The sequence below is a fragment of the Montipora foliosa genome, chromosome 5, assembly GCF_036669935.1.
Source record: "Montipora foliosa isolate CH-2021 chromosome 5, ASM3666993v2, whole genome shotgun sequence".
Taxonomy (NCBI): domain Eukaryota; kingdom Metazoa; phylum Cnidaria; class Anthozoa; order Scleractinia; family Acroporidae; genus Montipora; species Montipora foliosa.
The window spans coordinates 23312628-23332627 of record NC_090873.1 but is presented as its reverse complement, the minus strand read 5'-3'; the positions used below and the strand labels follow the sequence as shown (position 1 = coordinate 23332627).

Here is a 20000-nt window from a genome sequence, read left to right as displayed (position 1 = left end):
AAGCTTTTTAGTCAAAGAGCCCTGCAAAAAGGTTCCATGGATGGTTCTATCAAGTAACGTTTTTAATAGAAATGTGACATCACTTCAATCAGAACACACATGCGCAACTAGTCCCAGTCCTCTGCCGTGCGTTTCAGTGTAAAACAGGTAAAAGCTCTCAGGAAACGAAAGGAAGAGGCACCTTTTTCGCCGGATGGGAACTGTCCCATCATTTTTCGTAAACTGTAGCATGGAATTTCTATTTCGACAAAAAGTGGAACTGATACTTTGAAAAGTGTATCAAGGGAGGGCCTTATGACGTCAAAATTATTTTGAGAAATGATTTCTTTTAAAATCCATGCTACAGATTTTGTGCTAGAATGTTTTCACACTTTTGCGTTAAAAACTTGTGGAAAACATATTTAACTCGCTTAGGTCTTAGGCATTTACTGTTTTGGTCTCGTGATTTACCAAATACGGTTGTGATTTGAACCAGACAAAGAAATGTTAAATAGAAAACACTTGGCAAAAAAGGATAACTGTAGAGTTAAAGGAATTAGAGAAATGGCTATTTGAAGGAGTCCAGAGCAACGGTTTGGTAGGTAAGAGCCACCCCCCTTAATCGAAGATATTTCGAGCGAAATTTACCGTAAACGCGATCATGCTAGTTTTGAGCTTCAAAACCACATGTATACGTTGGGATAAAAGCGATCAGTTAACGTAATATTCTTCTCCTTTAATTAGGGAAATGGGATGAAAATTCTAACATTCTAAATCTTTTTATTTTCATTTTACAACCAAAAACACCAAGGCTGAGTTAGATGACCGAAAGCATCTAAGAAATGCTCTTACCAATGATGCAACATTTTCCTTCGCAAGGCATGCATCAAATGACCCTCCGGCTTGCAATATCGATAGTCTACCACGATACTGAAACAACTTGGCTCTAATATCAGTCAGCCCTCCTCGATCTTCAGACGAGTAACAAGCCTTCTTGTCTTCCCTTTGAGATTTCTGCTTGATTTTAAAGAGAGAAATCATGTGTGAACGATTTGCACGTTTGCACGTTTGAACGGCGGAAATATTTAAAAATTGGACGTGGCCGCCTGCACGCCATTATGGTCAACGCCTACAAAATACTCATCGCAAATCACTGAGTTTGAGGCTTTTTGTTTTTCAGAACACGCAATATGATCGATATAATATGGGTGGTGTTATTCGTTCACGTAACGTAACAACTCCGGTCAATTATTTCATGAGGTAGCGACGGAGATACTAAATTGTGAACGAGGCGCGCAGCGCCAGCTTGGCTCTTAACAATCTTATATCCAACAAGCGCGAATGGACTACCCGGAGCTTCCATATGTATTGTACGCTTGAGTCAACCCTTCCCCGTATCTTTCTTTTTTTAAGAACTACTATATTTCGTCGTATGTGACGTATCTCACTGAGAACATACGTGTAGTGGTTCACATACGTCAACTACATGTGTGACGTAATTAATGGCTGACCATAGGCTCTTATGATTGGTTATTGTGAAAACACCCACTAAAGCCCCCCACCCTTCCTTGCGAGCTGCTTCTAAAAATAGATGGATACGGGAAAGGGTTAACCCAAAGGGTTAACTTAATATGGAAGATGGAGGCTCCGGGTAATGGTCTCCTGGCTTAAACCATTAATTCTAGCGTGAAAAATTAGAAAAAACTGAAAATAAAGTTTACTGTTCAACTCGAAAGAAGGCAAAACAAACGAACTACTTAGGGGGGTCTGGAGCGGTATTTTACAGGTCATTTGGATTGCTTTAAACATGATCCTATTCCGGTTCCGTGACTTTATGGAGACAGAGCTATAAAACGTTGTAAAACAAGTCCACTTCCTACCTCATTATCGGTAGCAGCTCTTTCTTCTTCCTTCTTTCTCTCCTGGTCACCGGTATCCTCTATCACACTTAACTTTTTGCTCTTAATTAAAGTCAAATGAAAGATAACACTGTAAACATAGACTTCTCGATTAACTATATAACTAAGCCTCTGTGTTAATAAGAACCATACAGATGACAGACGTTGAAGAAAAAGCGACCCGACATCTCGTGAGAGATTTTCATGTATTTGGCCCCTACAGTCAAGAACAGTGTGTGTTGCTGGGATATGACGAAGAAACAGATAACAACAACAAAGCAAAAAGTTGACAAACATCTCGACAGGGTATGGCCAAATACATGTCGGTCAAATCAGTTCTCCCAAGAAGCCGCGGCGAGAGCAGGCCGCGATTTTCTAACTTTCTGAAAGACTTACAAGAGACACGATGGACTTGATCCGGACTTATTCAGGCTCCCAGCAATCAATAGAGAAGTTAAAATTTGGTGGGAATTTCATTGTTTCTGCATGGTAAATGTCCTTGCGGAATAATAGTTTGCAGTATTCCTAGTGAATATAAGTACTTAAATTGGCATGCTTGATTAAGACCTAGTCGGTCTTTGTGATCCCAATAAACGTTCTTACGGATAATTCTCTCATTCTTCTAAAATATTTGAATTGGCAATTTAAAGGCCCACCGTCAACCGACAGGCCTTTCGACCGTTTGTTTTTGTTATAGAAATTCGCATTGCTTACCGCAGCGATCTGATTGGATGAATTTCAAATTTGGCTGCATTTTGATATATGAAAATTGTTCCGCGGCACGAAATGCCTGTCAGTTGAAGGTGCCATCTCACATAGACACCTGGAACATTCACTTAGCTTCAATGGGGCTCGAACCAATGACCTCTGGGAAGCCTAGGGTCTATCGGATTATGCTCGAAAAATAGAGTATTATGTTTTCGGGCGTCACCTGTGAAACCCAGGGTATTATGCTCAAAATTGTGCTCGGCTGGAGGTATAGTGCTCAAATTATGCCGGACTAAAATGACACTTCCACTCCACCCCCCCATAGGCTCATGCATCCCTCAGCAATAGACCAATTTCGATATATTAAAATTCAGTCCTAAACAAAAGACATCATCTTGAGGTTCTGGGGAATAAATATAAGGATTTGTATGAGTTTATTCCCCAGAGCCTCGAGATGATGCCTTTTGTTTTGGACTGAATTTTAATATATCGAAATTGGTCTATTATTCAGTTAAACATTTGATGAGCAAGTGAAAGATTGGAAATTGTGAGGCATTGAAAGGCTTACTATATGTCTTTCTCCAATGAACCTGCATCTGATGAGCCAAAGTTGTTAAAAACTAGCAGCACCGAAAAGTAAGTTACAAACTACAAAGTTTCTCGTGACTTATTGGTTTATAGGATTATAGCACTTATATGTACCTTTATCAAAAATGTACATTCTTTTCATTACATGTTTTATGACCTGTAACAAAAATGAACTTGACATTGACAACGTTCACGCCTCAAAGTGTTTGAACGTTAATGTTCCCTGGCCCTTGGTTTAAATATCACGTTAACGAAAAAACTCAATGGGTATAAAGCGGTAACCAGGCCTTCGATTATACCAAAATGCACTAGACTACAAGTCTAAGGTATCAAGTTTCTAAAATATTCCCCGCTTTAATCAGCTTTATACATTCTAGAGCGAGTTGCTGGCAAAATTTCCATACATTTCTCCCAGTTTTCAGTATCAACAGCATTATGCTGCAAAAATATAAGTATTATGCCAGCATTATGCCTAATGCTCCAGATATAGTATTATGCTCAAAATTATGCCGGCATAATCTGACAGACCCTAGGGATGCCGGTGCCGGCAATGTTCTAGCAACTGAGCTATGAGGCCACTTATTTGAAAGCAGGACAATGTGTTGCTCATGTGTTCCCGTGAAAGGATTCGATGAAATAAATGTATGTATTTGAAGAGCGGGCTACCGATGAAAGGTAGAAGAAATCCTCGCACTTGTTTATAAAAGACAATTTTTATCACTTCGCCCTTTTGCCTTTAACCCGCACTTCAAAAGAAGCATTTAATCCATTGAGTGAGTTTTGTTAGGTTTTTAGTTGGTTTTGAAGCGGATCCCGATTCTATTGGTTGTCAAACGATATGAGTAATGCCCACGTTTTTTTTTTAGAGCAAAGAAGGGCTTGCGAGATGACACGGCAAACACTGAGTCAGTTCTAAGATAAATATTCAAGCACTATGCAAAGGTACGTTTCGATGCAAGAAAAGCTTAGAAAGATGGAACTATCCTTTAAACCCAAGCCTAAAACGACGTTCCATTTACGGCAAATGATAAAATTGCCAAAAACCGGAGACTTGTTTGATTTTAGCTATTTTTTCCTGGTAAGTCATATCGATCAACACCTTAAATTAGAAAACGGAATGCAGAGCAGGAAACTTTGAGTAGGCTTTAATTTTTGCATATATATAATTCCTGAAAAATGGCCAAAAAAGTATTTCCGAATTTCCTGAAAAATGCTCTGAAACTCTATTAGAAATATCTAAAATTCTCCAAAAACTCTCTAAAATTCCCGGAAATTCTCAACAAATTTCGGTTTTTATTTTATAGCGATATAACAAGAAAAAATGAGTTGTAATCGTAAAACATCGTTTATTACCAATGACAGCATTAAAAACCGCTGCTTTGTTCTGCTCTAGGCACTGCTGTAGCATATGAGTGGACCGAACCCTCTCTTGGTCGGTAGGAACACAAAAAACGTTGCCAAAATATCGGCGGAAAGTTCGAATTGCTCTAAAATTCTCGAGATTTTTTGAAATACCTGTTGAAGTCTCGAATTTCTAAAAAAAATTCCTGATTTATGTAGCTAAGCGTTCTTATTTAGCCAAAACCTTCGACAAACTACTCCTAATTTTTCCTTATAGCACTGGGCCCGGTTGTTCAAAAACCGATTAACGCTAATCCCAGATTAAAAATTAACCAAGAAGTTTATTTCTCTACTCCCACATGCTGTTCAACGCCGATCATTTGGCAAAACTTTACATTAGAAGAAGTCAATCTTGAAAAACAAAAATTAATAAGCAAAAGAAACTTTCACCAAAAAGTTGAAAACATGAAACGAAAATTTATGGCAGTTCTAAGATAAATCACCTTTCGGACAACCGGGCTTTGAAGTTTAATTATTGGGGAAGCGTAGATTAAATCCGCAGTATTTGAACTGAATACGTTCCTTTCCAAAATTGCAGAAAGAAGTGCTAAAAAACTGCACAATATTGTTAAACCGCTGCCGTCGGGCCTTAAGCTTATATATACTGACCTTCTCGAGGTCGGCCTGACCACATCCCACCGTATTTAAAACAAGATCTTTGATATCCAGACAAACATCTCCAACGGAGGCGTACGGTACATGGGCCGGCGTATAAAATCCTCGAACGCTCTGTTTCACGTGTCGGTTGTATCTTTCTCGCCAATGGTCATCCAAGGTCTGCGATTTGTAATAGCATTCGTTCCGGATTCTTACTTTCCTTTCACAATGGGTCTCTAAATTGGAAGAAGTTTGGACTTCCGTCCGAAAATTTTGCTTTAAAGTGCGGACAATGTCTGTATATACTTGATTTTCATGTTTCTGGAGTATCACCATTTTGTTTGGATTGGAAATGTGATTTCCAAACGGTTTATTTGTTAGTTTAAAACTTACAGTTACCATAGGGACGTTTGGTGACGAGTAACGTGACGACATTCAAAACATCCTGCGCCAGCGATCTAGCTGCCTTAGAACCCAGACTCTCGCACTTGGATTTGAGATTGCATACAACAAGAAAGACGGGATTTTTCTCATCAACAGAGACGGAAAGGGCAAGGAATGGTACGAACCGATCTAGCTAGTTTCTCTCAGTCCCATTTAATTCTTTATAGAAACAAGAACGCTTAGAGTACGTACACTCTTTTAAGGCACAAATTCAAATGGAGAATTTTCTTTTCATTTGGTCGCGCAGCAAGTTTTAAGTAAATCAAGTGAAAAAAATATTGTTTTCAAAAATAAATTATTTCCTCATTTCACGGTGCGCACATGAAACATTAAACAGAAATTGTTGAGTTTTTTAGAAACATTTTGTTCCTGGTTGGCCATTCCAGCTGCCAGGTTTTCGGAGACCCTTGAAGTTCGGATCTAAAGTATCTCGCTGCTTACTACCTCGACAACAGCCCAACCTCGAAAAGAATAGGCATAGACCGATAGCAGACGCAGTCACGGTAATCACAGCGCACAAGGAGAGCTCTCCTTCTCTCACTCCCACCGCGAAGAGAGAGCCTGCTCGCAGGTTAACGGATGAGGGGCTTAAGGCTGAATCCCTGGGGTCGATTAGATACATAAAATAAATGAGACAAATTTGCAACAGCCAGTTACATTCATACATTCACTCAACTGTCTATTTCAAGTGTGCTTGGCATATAGACTTGTTTTTTTTTCAATATTTGCAACTTGAAATAGTTTTTGATTAAAATGACGGTTGAATGGAGAATAAAAAACTGGGACTAAGGAAACTTAAAAGTAGTAATTACATCAGCCAAAGAACAAAATCGGATGTAAAAAGAAACGAGAGGCACCTTTAATAACACAAAACGTTTCAGACGACACAATTGTGTTTTTTGGAGGTCTTTCTCGTAGTGTTTAACTCGTTCATCAAACTACGATGAGCGACACTCCATTTTTAAACTGGATATGTTCATAGAAAGTTAACTACTCTTTTACTTCCCAGAACATAAGAAACGTATGCTCAGCACTAAGCATTTAATTTAACCCCTAGTCTGCAATACACGTTTTACACTGACCACAAATCTGACGGTCGATAACTTCTAGCCCACTGAGATGTTTCCGGCACAATAAAAATCTATTGCCGGGGATTGCCAGAATAACGTAGGAACACTGAATGATATTTGAGAGAGCAGCCTGCGCCATATTTTTAGCTAGTACTATTGCAGAGGGTTAAAACGAAAACAAACGCATGAATACAACTGAAAGAATAACTCAACGAACATGGAGGGGCTCTTGCTGGGTCTGGTGCAATTTAAGTCTACATGCCGTCACAGTGTTCTTCCATGGTTTGGTCTTTGTAAACTCAAATAACTGGGCCAAATTGATTCTGAGATAGAACTACAAATAAATGGAACGGAAAATATGGCTTTCAACTTCAATAGTAACAGGTAAATTATATTATAGGACCCCAATGTACAAGGGCATCCAACGAGAAACTTTGGGAAATACCTGTTTGGAGAAGGTAGGCTAGATTATTCGAACTCAGACTTTCGTGGAACAGTAAGATTTTGGACATTTTTCTCAACAGATTTCCTTAACATTTCGGCTCTGAAGAGTGCGAAGAAATTCGAAACCACATTGAACAACTCCAGAATTCTGCTGAGCCGAGTGAAAGACAACTGAAGATTTGTACTTCTATCATTTTCGCCAAAGTTTGCTTGAAAATCATATTTTAAGAAAACGTCCTGTAAAATTCTCGGGATAAATAGAAAGACTACGTAATGTTAATTTGATCAGACCCGTCACCATTGCTGGAAGTTTCGGATGACGCAAAAAATCCACCTAGAAATTATACAGACCTGACGTTCCCTTAAAACATCCGAACTGATAAATATTTTGCGGGGCAGCTACAAACTCACAAAACGAGCTTTTAAAGCATTGTCTGACAAAATTTAAGACATCCGATCGTTGGATGCCCCTGAATTTCGTTTCACTGTAAAGCCCTGGCCAAACGAGAGCGAGAGTTGATGAGAGTTGAAACTCTCGCTCTGGTTTGGCCAGGAACTCTCATCCACTCTCGGCTACTCTCATCGACTCTCAAGAGCTTTCATCGAATTCAGTTAAACCTGCTCAAGTTTTTCATGAGAGTTGGCGAGAGCTTTGTCTCGTTTCGCTGCGCACGAGAGTTTGAGCAAGAGTTTTGCCGTCAGCAATTACTGTGGTTACTTTTTCCCAGCGGGCTCTGATAAAAAAGTTGAGAGTGTGCGAGAGCTTTATCTCGTTTGGCCTCGCACGAGAGTTTGAGCGAGAGTTTTGCGGTCAGCAATTAATATTTTTTTCCAGCGGGCTCAGACAAAAAAAGGCAAAAAAAATATGACTCGTGGACCAAGGGCAACGCCAAGTTTTCTCCAAAGACTGTCACAATAGGGAAATGACAACCAAAATACATAAGCATTAGAAATAAACATGCATAAGCTTACGCACAAACTTCATTTTAGCTATCTGGCTAGCTGAATATACCGGCTGGCTAGTCGCCATATTTACGTCAGAAAGGGTTTTCTCAGGGTCTCTCTTTTTTACAAGTGAAACTCTGGAGAAACTCCAGTCAACTCTGGTTCTCGTTTGGCCAACTCTCGATCACTCTCAGGAGTTTCAACTCTTGTCAACTCTCGCTCTCGTTTGGCCAGGGCTTAAAGATGATTAGGAGCAGTTGACAGAATACACTATTTCAGTTTCCTAATACAGACATTCCTTTCATTAGTGGGACACAGTACTTGTGTCCCATTCTGTATCAACAACTTACTGCTATAGCCGCACTAAACTTTCCATTGCAAATATCCCATTCAACTCACAGATTATCCATGAAGGAAAAACCAAAGAAATGTGTTATTAATATGCGGTAGAAAATTAGTATATTTCATGCATTATTAAAAACTGGATCACTGGATAATGCAATTCGACAGTTTTGATTTGCTAAGCCATCATGGGTTATGAGCCATTATACCATGATCCACAAACACGTCAAGCATACGCGTGATTTTTTGGGCCTTTTTATTTTTATTGTAGTCTAGTTTTCGATATTTTGGGGGCGTTTTTAATAAAACAATTATTCCACTCGCGCTTGTTGGATATGAAACGATTATAGCCAACTTGGCGCTACGCACCTTGTTGGCTATCTATCATCTCATATCCAACGCGCGCTCATGGAATAATTATTATTGTTAAATATCCTACATAGGCCACTTCTCAAAAACACCATAGTACTCTTTGCTTGCCCTCCAAAATTTGCATACGTATTGTTTCCAGTTTCTCTTGAGACGTTTTCTTAAAATGAGATTCGCAAGCAAACTTTGGTGAATGATAGAAGTATAAATCTTCAGTTGTCTCTTACTCAGCTTAGCAAAATTCTAGCGTTGTTCAATGTGGTTTCGAATTTCTTCGCACTCTTCAGAGCCGAAATATTAAGGAAATCTGTTGCAAAAGAAAATAAAGAAAAAAAATGTAGGGCAAACACAGAGTATTATGGTATTTTTGAAAGTGGCCAATGTACTTAAATTTACTTCAACTTTCCATTAAATTTTCATTTAGAATTTTGCACCAAAAATAATGCTTGGACAACACTGAATAAGTACACCACAATGTTGACGACAGAGCTGCATCACATCTTAAACTTTCTATGTGATGCAACACTATCACTCATATAAATGCAAATATCCTGCCCGTATTGTGTCTGCCTTTAATCACTTAACAGATTTACTATAGTAAAATTAATCCACTAAATATAGATCTAAACTCAAAAAATTCTGGTCTTCTAAACCATAAATAAAAACCTGTGATAGTTCATAATAATATTACTTTTAAGTAATATTATGATTTAGTTACTAAAATAACTAAATCATTAAATTGTACATAAGAAAATTAAAACTCCAGCACAAACTCAATTGAAAGTACATGTAGTTCCAATTCCTTCAACTACAAGACAACAGAACAAAGCTGTGATACATGAATACGCCATTTCTGAGTTCATGTCTGCCTCCATTTCAAAGTGAGTTTTGCGATGGTAATTAGTTCTACTTTTAAGGACGGTGCCTACTATTGTTATTTTTGCGCATATGTTCTGTGCATCTCCAGATACTCGGATTTCCCATCGCCGATGCTTACTAATACAGGGATATTTTTGCTCGGTTTAAAACTATCCGGAGAAAGTAGATCTTAGTAAGTAGTCTTCATATCCAAAATGAAAATTGGGCGTAACCATGTATTTTTGAGAGATAATTAAGCTTCAATTTAAGCAAGAACGTCATACCTCGCTTTGTATTTTAAAGCTTTTTACAAATTAATATTATTCGTGAATTATCTTTGAAAAATGCGTGGTTACCCCCAATTTTCTTTTTGGGTTTCATTATAACACTTGTTAAGATCTACATTTCCTGCAAAATCACTCATCGGGGCAAAAATATCTTTAATTAGTAGGCACCGTCCTTAATACATATGAATGAAACTAATTTCCACCCGAAAAACTTTGCACTTACACTGGCTTTAAAGAGGAGGCAGACATGAACTCAGAAATGGCCTATTTGAGTCAACGTAATACCATTGAACTAACAATCTATTGCAGCTGTATAATAACTTTGTGATATCTGGTCTTTATTCAGTTCTTCTTTATTATGTCTGTTGACAAATTTGACTTAGCATGCTGACTCTCATCCTGTACTTCCTGACTGATGACAGGTTTGTTAGACATCCAAGTCAAATACATATTCCAACACAAAGAAACCAATTGGACAAAATTAGCTCTATGCTGGACAGGAATCAAAGTAAAGTTTACAGTCTGCACTATGGGCCAAACCTTGTAGGCAGTGCTCATAGTCTTGATGTATCGTTCTTGCAACAACTGCTTTATTTCAAGAGGATTTTTGCCAGCAAGAGTTCCAGACAGGGTGTAAAAGAAGAACACAATAAAAGGTCCATAAATTGTCTGGTCTATAATCAGTTTCTTGACAATCTGCACCTTGGATGTTGGAGGTAAAAAGCGTTCCAGTGTAAGGAGCCATGTCCTTTGAATAGGTCCAACAATGACACCCATTATACACATACGTAACGTTCTCCTACCATCATGGAATGAACCCTTTTTTTCAACCAGTTGTTGGGTCAAGATATCACTTGCAGTGAACATCACAGCTGTTTTTTAAGATGCAAAGCAAAACAGAACAATTAATACTAAAGTTGTTTGGTGATCTCCTTTGGTGAATAAAGGCACAAGGTGACTGATAACTCAATGACTGTATTTAAACCAAAAGAAAATGTTACATTATACACTCTATCTTACAGGAAACTGTACTGAAAGTACTGTGGGTGCAATAAGAACAAACTGTTATGCAATATAACATGTACACTATAATAACCTAATATTTTATGAGAGACAAAGAGTTAAGAGTCGCCGATTGGTGTAACACAAACACGCCCTTTGTTCAGCTTAGCAAATTTGTTCAGAAATATAATACTGCCCACAAAAATGTCGATCAAGATTCATAATTACTGTTCTTTTGTGTTCAAAATGTCTTTAGGGCAGTAAAAACATGTTTTTTTTTAATCCTGAAACCTTGAGAAACAAGCTTAAAATTGCTCAGAAAAAAAATCGCATAATTTACATTATTTATCGCATAATTGGCTTTTCTAATCGCATAACCTGCGCATCATCGCACCCTATCAGAACGCCTGACTAAAATATCAAAATAACTGTTCAAAACTATAGAAGAACTCTAACAAAACACAGGGAAGCCAAGAAGGGACATGGATGGACAAAACTGGAGAGGATTGAAATGGATTGAATTTGGGTAAATTTGAAAAACGTCGGCCCACCTTTTTTCAAATTTATATCAGTCTATATCAAAATGTCATTTACAAAGCTGGAAAATCATTCTCAGTTGTTATGTGGCCGTGATTTTGCAAATGAAAGACTCTTGTTCTGCCAATTTGACGTTTAGAGCTCATAATAGCCCCTTTAAATGGGGACTGATTGAACCTTTCACTTTTCACTGTATGAAACTGTTATTATATAATTTTCCTTGCATATATTTTACTACATAAGGGTGTTTACAAGTATTTCTTCAGCATTTTCAACTGGCTTCGATAAACATATAGTGTGTACAAAAATTTGGTACAATGGTCCCTTTTGCAAAGCTCTGGACTGGCTATGTGGGTGAGATGCTTCAGAAAGATAATATAACATAAACAATGTTACAAAAGCATATGACATTGTAAGTTTGTTTACATCAAATAAAGGTAAGAACGTGGTGAGGCCAGGTGAGGCGAGGTTCCCCACCTGGCTCACTTCGCTGGCCATTTTTTACCCGCCACATTCCTTTTCGCACCATAACACGGTTAAAATAACCCAAACTGCAGAGCCTGGGGCTACTTCACTACCTGAGAGTGTCAAGTTTCTTGTTTGTTTTAGGGAACAGGGCTTGCTTCTAAGGGGGAAGAGCATCTGGGTTCAATTCTCCTGGTCACTGTCCTAGGGAGTTATTTACTTGGATCTCTTGTCTGCTCCAAGAGATTTTTCTCCGGGTACTCTGGTTTTTCACCTTTCCTCAAACACCAACAATATTATATTATAATATTATAATATGATATCAGTTACTTTGATTTGATTTCTGTGTCCCCAATTAGTGCCTGTGCACTTTAAAAAGACTTGACCCTAAATAAAGTTCATACCATATTATTTAAATTATAAACAGATAATAATCTGTGCATTGTTTTGTTAATGTCTCTGGTTTAAGCTGGTAAATGGAATTTAGCTTACTTTTTTTGCGATCACATTTATAAACGGTCAGCTGAACACAATGGTACGTGGCAAATATGTTAATTGTTGAAAATCTCGAACATGAGGTTTTAAAATATTTATAAGACGAGTATTCTTTAAACGTGATAATGTATTTTCAAGCTGTAATTAGTGTAAAGTCATGCATTAAACATCATATTTGTCACTTGTCTAATCTCATTTTTACTGCTTTATTTAATTGCTATCTCTCTTTACTCAGATTTACAAAAGCTATAAAAGGCTTAAAGGGGTACCAAACAAGTTTCAATGACCATATTCTGTTGCGAAGTAAGGGCAGGTTTAGCTTTAATAATTTCATACAGAATTGAAATAAAAGTATCGAGAGATGCAACGATTTGCTTGAGGAAAAAATCAATGATACGATCGCTTAAAGTTCGTACCTGAAGTTAGCAATTGAGTTCTCCAAGGCTTCGTCGACAAGCATCTTTGATATGCTGACCAAATTTTCGATATGGGATTTGATCTAACCATTTCGCGCGCGTTTACAATACCGGTTTGTTGCGGAGGGGCTGGGAACTACGTAAAGTTACAGGCGCGGAAATAGGGCAATATTTTTTTGCCAAACTTGTCGTGAAACACCTCAGTTGATCCACGTCCTACCACTCAAAAGTGATTGTTGCAACTTGGTAAAAAACTTGTACAAAAGTGGAATCCCGTTCTACTTTTTTGCGCAAACCTTATGCGCGTTTTGCCATCTCTTATGAAACTTGTCACGCAACATTTTGTCAAACAACTTATCGGTGAAGCACGCAGCTGGTCAGTCGACAAACGGTCAACACTAATATCCATCCCTGAAACTAACATTGGACATTTCGCAACACTTACACGACGCAATATCCCATGTTAATGTTGACAAGCTTACCGCTCTAAAAAAAATGAAAACAGGCAGAATTACAGCTTTAGCTCAACAAGAAATAGCGTTTCTAAGCTATGCCGCGCTGATCTACAGTATTCAGGTCTAAAAACCCCGTTGAAGACGGTTAACTTTCAATTGTTTTGCTGGGTACTACTAGTACTTTCAATACTCTAAAAAAATTCGATTTTCCGGGGGGTTGTCTCGTCTAGTGGATATAGGAAACTGCAAGGTGAAGCCATCGATCCGGGTTTAACTCTATTGTGAATCTTCTCAGCTGGTTTAAAATCTTTGTTTCGTTGAAGTAGATTTGAAGTCTAAAGTAGACTGTACGTCGTATACGTTGAATAATAAGGGAAATGTCAGTTTGAGGGGTGGAAAGTAGTGATCCAAAACATGGGGGACACTGTCAAAAGTCCACCATTCCTGAAAAAAAAAAACGTTACAGGGGACGTCGAAGTTGCACTGGAGAAAAAAATTGTCAGGCTTATCCATGACTTTGGAACTCAACAAGCCGCCCAATAAAGCAATGGAGGAGCTAGGAGAAAAATGTACATTGAAAAATTTACTTCATACTCCAAAAGTAAACAAAAGAGCATCACCCTTTTTGCTGCAAAGCGGTCATTTTGTCTGCGGCATATTGTAAAACGGACTGGATTGGATTTGTGAAACATTGATTTCGTAAAACATGGATTTGTAAAAGGTGGGTTTGTAAAATATGGATTTGTAAAAAGTCGATTTGTAAAACATGGATTTGTAAAACACGGATTTTTCGAAACATGATAGCATTGCTCGACTGTTGATTTGTTTATTTCTTTGTCTGTTCCATTTTAATTTTAATTAAGTTGTTTTATTTTATTTTCATTTTATTTATCGCTTGACATTTAGTACTGAAAACACTCACTTACGGCTAGTAAGCATTTTCGACATTCTCTCGTGTTCCAAAAAAATCCCGCGTGATTATATTTAACTCAACAAATCACTCGGCTCGTTTTATATTTCTTAATGATGCTAATAATGCACAGGAGCTGGTCCAAATCGATTTCCAACGTTTTACGGGATAGGTCATTTTACTAGTCTAGGAAAACCATGGAACAAACAAAAGTGTACGTGACAAACAAACGACCAGGCTGCCAAAAGGCCGGAATACTGACTACAGTCGAACCTCTCTAATACGGACACCGAAAGGACAGAGCAAAGTGTCCGTATTAGAGAGGTGTCCGTAAGGAGAGGTTCGACTGTAGTTCACACTCTTGAGTGCATTATGGGTTATCAGGGCATGGTGGGAAATTCAAAGGTTTGTGTGAAAATTCAAAGCAAGATAAACTGTGCATGACTACTACTACTTTATAGACTTTCACCTTCTGATAAACTTTTTCAGGGCCGTTTGAGGCAACCACAGAACAGTTTCGGCGGTGTGTCTGTTCTCTCGAGAAGCGATCACTAGGGTATTTTGGTTTCGTTTTTGATAGTTTTTTGTTCATCTCGAGTGTAGGTTCGTGACGAACGTTTGTAGTTTCTGAGAACTGTTTACTGTTTATGCTGAGTTTTGAATCGATGATAGAGAGAGTTTTGGCGATTTAAACCCGGTCTGGGCTACTGGATTTACGCCTTTTTCTCAAAGAGATTTCGAATTATTGTAAAACGTTTGGTTCCAGTTACTCGGTTCCAGTTACTCCAACACTGAAATCAAGACTATAGAAATTATAAAATTAAAACTTTGGACTGGACTATCGAACAAGCAATTACGGAATTTTAGATTTTTGAGCAGTGACGGAAATGGAGTACAGATGTTGTCTTCTTGTCTTCGCCACGGCAGATTTAAACCGTTTACAAGGAACAAGTATTTTTGTCTTCGCCAGGGCAGATTTAAACAGTTTTCAAGGAAATAAACCAAGATTACGGAACCGGACTTCGAAAACAGCCGGGATGATAAGTCGTTCAACTGTGATTTGTAATACGTTTTTCGGATTATTTAGAACTGATCCTTTCATTTTTGGATGAACGGAATTAAGGAAGCAAATAAACCTGTTGGATTTGAAAATCGTGATAACCCCCAATAAGGCTTCACTATTTTCATTTGCAATTTAGTAATAATAATAATAAGAAGAAGAAGAAGAAGAAGAAGAAGAAGAAGAAGAAGAAGAAGAAGAAGAAGAAGAAGAAGAAGAAGAAGAAAGGAAAAAATGCTGAAGAAAAAATGATGTTGGAGACCTCTACTTCGATATTAAACATGGTAAGCGGTCAAGAAGGAAATTTCAATGATCGTGAGCTTGACACAAGAACCAAACACGGACCAAGTAGCGGGGAATTTAAGAAGATCAACAAAGTCATTTCTGAACTGCTAAAACAAAACTCAGTTTTACCACTTGAAAACCCTTTTGAGTACCTTTGGTTAATACACTGTGTAGTTTATGCTGTAGTCGTTGCTTTCTTGGTTCAACGAGGATGGAAGAAGACCAAAGAATCGCGATCAACAACAAGAAAAAAGGCGGGGGAAAGGCAGCGAGAGTTGCATGAAGATCAAGTAAAGGATCGTAGGAAAAAGATCTCTATTGCCTAAGCAGAGTTGGAGCGACTCAAGGATAATAAGAAGATTACTAAGACGGGAGAAAAGAATAGGAAATTGTCGTTGGAAGAGTGTAAGCGGATCTCTGCTGAAAGCTTGGTGAGTTACATTGAAAAGAAGAAACCAGAGCTTAGAAAGTCAGGAAAAAGAAGGTCGAAGAAGCAAGAAGTGTAAACAGTCAATTTAAAACGGATCCAGGAAAAGTGTATCCAAGTTTCAACAAGTTAGTAGAGAGTGGTAAGACCAATGAATAGCCAAAGTTCAAGAACAGTGTGGGCAATGAGGAGAATAGCAGGTCATTATTTGAGAACATTGGTCAAGCTTGTGCTTACTGGGAAGAGCTTTGGACGAAGGAAGGAACTGGAGACGAAAAGGAGGGGTGGCTCAACGACATTCGATCTGCCATTAATGGCCGAGTAAGTCAATACAACGAAACGGAGTGGGTGTTGGAGACCAGCCAAGCTGTAGGCGAGCTCAAGAAAAAGAAAAACTGGAGTGCTCCCGGGCCAGATAAAATCCCAACTTTTGGTGGGAAAATGTGAATGTCGTTCATGACGGTGTGGTAAAAGCCTTTAGATCTATAGGCACGCGCACTGATGCAATCCATTATGGTTTGCAGAAGGAAAGACGACCTTGATACCAAAGCCGGGAGTTTTCTCCAGTGAAAACCAGCGCCCAATTACATGCTTGAACACAATCTATAAATGGTTCACATCGTGCCTACTGCAACCGATGGATCAACACCTGCGGGGTTATGGCCTAATGGAGGAGCAACAAAGTGGTGCCAAGTCTGGCTGCAGTGGTACTGTAAATAATCTCCTAATTGATCAAATGGTTACTAAAGATTGCCATAGAAACAAGAGAAATCTGAGTATGGCATGGGTGGATGTATAAAAAGCCTATGACAGTGTCGATCATGGATGGTTGGTGGAGATGATGCATATGCACAAGGTTCCCAGATGGTTATGTAAAGCAATACACAACTTGTGTATGTGCTGGAATACGAGGATAGTGGCTAAAACAGCTCAACGCTTTGAGAAGTCATGCTCGATTCGCTTTAATAGAGGGCTACCCTAGGGTGATAGTCTTTGTCCACGGTTGTTTACGTTGTGTATTAACCCAGTTGCGTGGAAGCTCAAAGCGACAGAGGGATATCGCCTTTCTAAGCCCATTAACACACTTGTTGTATATCGATAATTTGAAAGTATTTGCAGCTTCTGAGAGTAAACTTGGCAGTGTCCTAAAGTCAATACGATTAGTGATGAGTGATATTGGATTGGAATGGAATTCCAAGAAGTGTGCTGTCATCCATCACGTTAAAAGAGGAGAATGTCTGAATAGCGAAGGAATGAAGCTAGATGATCATCCCTTAATGATGGCGAGGAGTACAAGTTTCTAGGGGTACTGGAGAGCCTTATGCAAGAAGAACAATTGGCTTTAGACATTGCATTCAAGTCTTATCTACAAAGACTGGCAGCAATATGGTCAAGTCCATTGTCAGATTATAGTAAAGTCATAGCATCAAATAAATAAGCCTTTCCTGTGATGGGATATCTGATGTGGACTTTAAAGTGGCCGATAAATGCTTTGAAGAGCATTGACAGACATGTGCGGCAAATCATTGTTGATAGTGGTGGGAAGCATCCTGCTGGTTCCACGGCTCTGCTGTATTTGTTAAAGGACAAAGGAGGAAGAGGTCTGCGGTCGGTAGAGCAAGAATATAAGAACATAAAGATCAAGGCGGCCTTAAAGTTATATAATAACCCAGATCCAAGCATCCAACTCGTCAAAGACTTTGAGGAACGGTCAGTTGAGCTTAGTTGCCAGTCTATTATTAAGGATTCTGTCAAGTTTGCTACAGAGATAGGTCTCACCCTTTCTCTAGACAGTTCTGTTGCACGATGTTACTCAGAAAGTGGAGAGGAGATCCCTGAGGAAAAAATCAAGACAGTTATCAGGGAAGCATGCGAAGACAAGTTGATGGACACTATGAGAGATGAAAAATGGCATGGGAAGCTACTGAGTGCAAGATATGAGGATCAAGAACACAAAGTTATGGGTTGTTTTTCTTGGCTTAAAGAGTGGCCAGATAGTCCAATGCATACAGTAGTGGGAATGTTTGAGTTGTATGAACAGCTCTTGCCCACCAAGATCTACTCTAAAAACAAGACTCGTGGTACCCCAGAAGGTAATGTGATGTGCAGATTATGTAATAAAGCACTGGAGACAATGGAACATTTGTTAGCGGGCTGCCCAGCACTTGCTCAAAATAAAATAATGAAAGTTCTATTCTATGAGGTGTTGCATGACCTAAAGTTACTCTAAGATGTTCCACCGTGGTACTCTCCATTGCTACCTAAGCCACACTATGAATAGAGCCAGGCAGAGGCATATTGGGACATTCCTGTATAGACATAGACATAGACATAGACTTTATTACGACTCCTCTATACGGGGCTATTCTGTCGTAATATACAATACTAAAATAATATGCATTAAAAATTTCATAAAAGTGTGAATATACACATGTTTAGCGAATAAAAATATTTACATGGGTAATACAGTATTAAAAAGGTTATAGAAAATTAATTAAGAAATATTTTTTAAGAAGTGAGCAGCAGCTTTCTTTTTAAAACTTAAAATATTGTTAGTCGCCCGAATATATTTAGGGAGTAAGTTGTATTCTTTTCCCCCGCGAAAGGCAAAAGAGCGTTGACCAGTTGATAATCTGCATTTGGGAAGGTTTAACTGTGACTTATTTCTAGTGCTACGTCCTGATACACTCAATCTATCATGAAATAAATTACATAGATAAGGAGGCGCCTGATTTATTCTACACTTATGAACCATAGTAACTGTATTTAATCGGAGTTTCTGACGGACGGATAGCCATTAAGGGATTTGCGCGCAATAGAGACATTTTTAGACCTAGGATTATTCTGCAGGCAAAGTTCTGAATAAGTTGAACTTTACAAATGTTTTTGCTGGAGGTATTACCCCATACGTTAGAGCAGTAAAAGAGCCTGCTGAAGATAAGGGCATTTTAATGGCCTTATCTTCAGCAGGCTCTCTTACTGCTCTAACGTATGGGGTAATAATTAAAATTTAATAATTTAATAATTAAAATTTAATAATTAAAATTATTAATATGAGAGTTTTACTGTCAAGAAGGTGTTTAAGGTTATTTATACGACGTAGCTTATACAGGCAGCTCGAGGACAGTTTAGATATATGGTCGTCAAAGGTTACGGCGGTGTATATGCCGAACACCACGAAGTGAGAGCAAATAGAGTAGATGTCCGGATTGTCGATCATGTAAAGAAGAAGGTCTTGTTGATAGAAATGAGCGGCGCATTGATCGATAATAGAGGAAAGAGACAACGGCAAAGTATGGTCCCCTACGGTGGGAGTTAAAACAAAGGTATCCAGACTACAAGATTAAACAGACTAATGCCATCTTGGATGTGTTGGGAGTTTGGGATGAGGAAGTCGAGAGACACATCATTGGTATCGTTGTATATTGTAGCAAGGACTAACTTATGATCTGAGATTCCCAACTCGGTTGTTTTAATAGTTCCCTTGATAATCTCCGGCATACTGGTAATAACCAAGTCAATCAGGTTCTATGTCTCACTTGTAACTCTTGTTGGCTAATTTTTGTCGTCCGTTATGCTATAGTTAAATTGCTGCAGTATATCTTGTAATTTTCTACCGGTATATGATTTAACTCCTACGTAACTACAAAAATAGTGCGAATTGAAGTCACCGACGAGCAATGGACCTCTTTAGCTTGTACATTTTGTTTTCCCATTTCAGACCACATGATGTTACTCTAGGGAACAGTTTCATTCAAATGTCGTCTTCTGCACGTGCATATGTATGCATACTTACGAAAAAACAAAAGGAAAATTCCCTTGGGAACATCACGTGGTCTGAAATGGGAAAACAAAATGTACAAGCTAAAGAGGTCCATTCCTATGCTTAAGCCACACTTTCTCCAGACAGTCATAAAATCGGCTGTAGAACTGAAAGTCAGAACCTACGAGGTTAATAGCAATTTCCTAAGATCAACGCAGACGTTGGTGATTTTAACTTTCATGTCGATGATCACAG

The 20000-nt window shown here is 38.5% G+C and overlaps 1 protein-coding gene across 1 annotated transcript; it reads right to left on the bottom strand.

The window, feature by feature from the left end:
- Positions 1-8006: 8006 nt before the first annotated feature.
- LOC138003764 (protein Mpv17-like) lies at positions 8007-13046 on the bottom strand. The gene is made up of 2 exons (XM_068849988.1): positions 12846-13046; positions 8007-10802 (listed from the first exon to the last, which is right to left on the bottom strand). Exons 1-2 carry the CDS (start codon positions 12934-12936, stop codon positions 10273-10275), a joined length of 621 nt encoding a protein of 206 aa, XP_068706089.1. The 5' UTR covers positions 12937-13046; the 3' UTR covers positions 8007-10272.
- Positions 13047-20000: the final 6954 nt, after the last annotated feature.

Coding starts and splice junctions, on each gene's coding strand:
- LOC138003764 (XM_068849988.1), bottom strand. CDS start 12,936: ATGGTTAGATCAAATCCCATATCGAAAATTTGGTCAGCATATCAAAGA. Junction 10,803..12,845: donor AACTCAATTGCTAACTTCAG/GTACGAACTTTA, acceptor CTTAAAAAACAG/CTGTGATGTTCACTGCAAGT.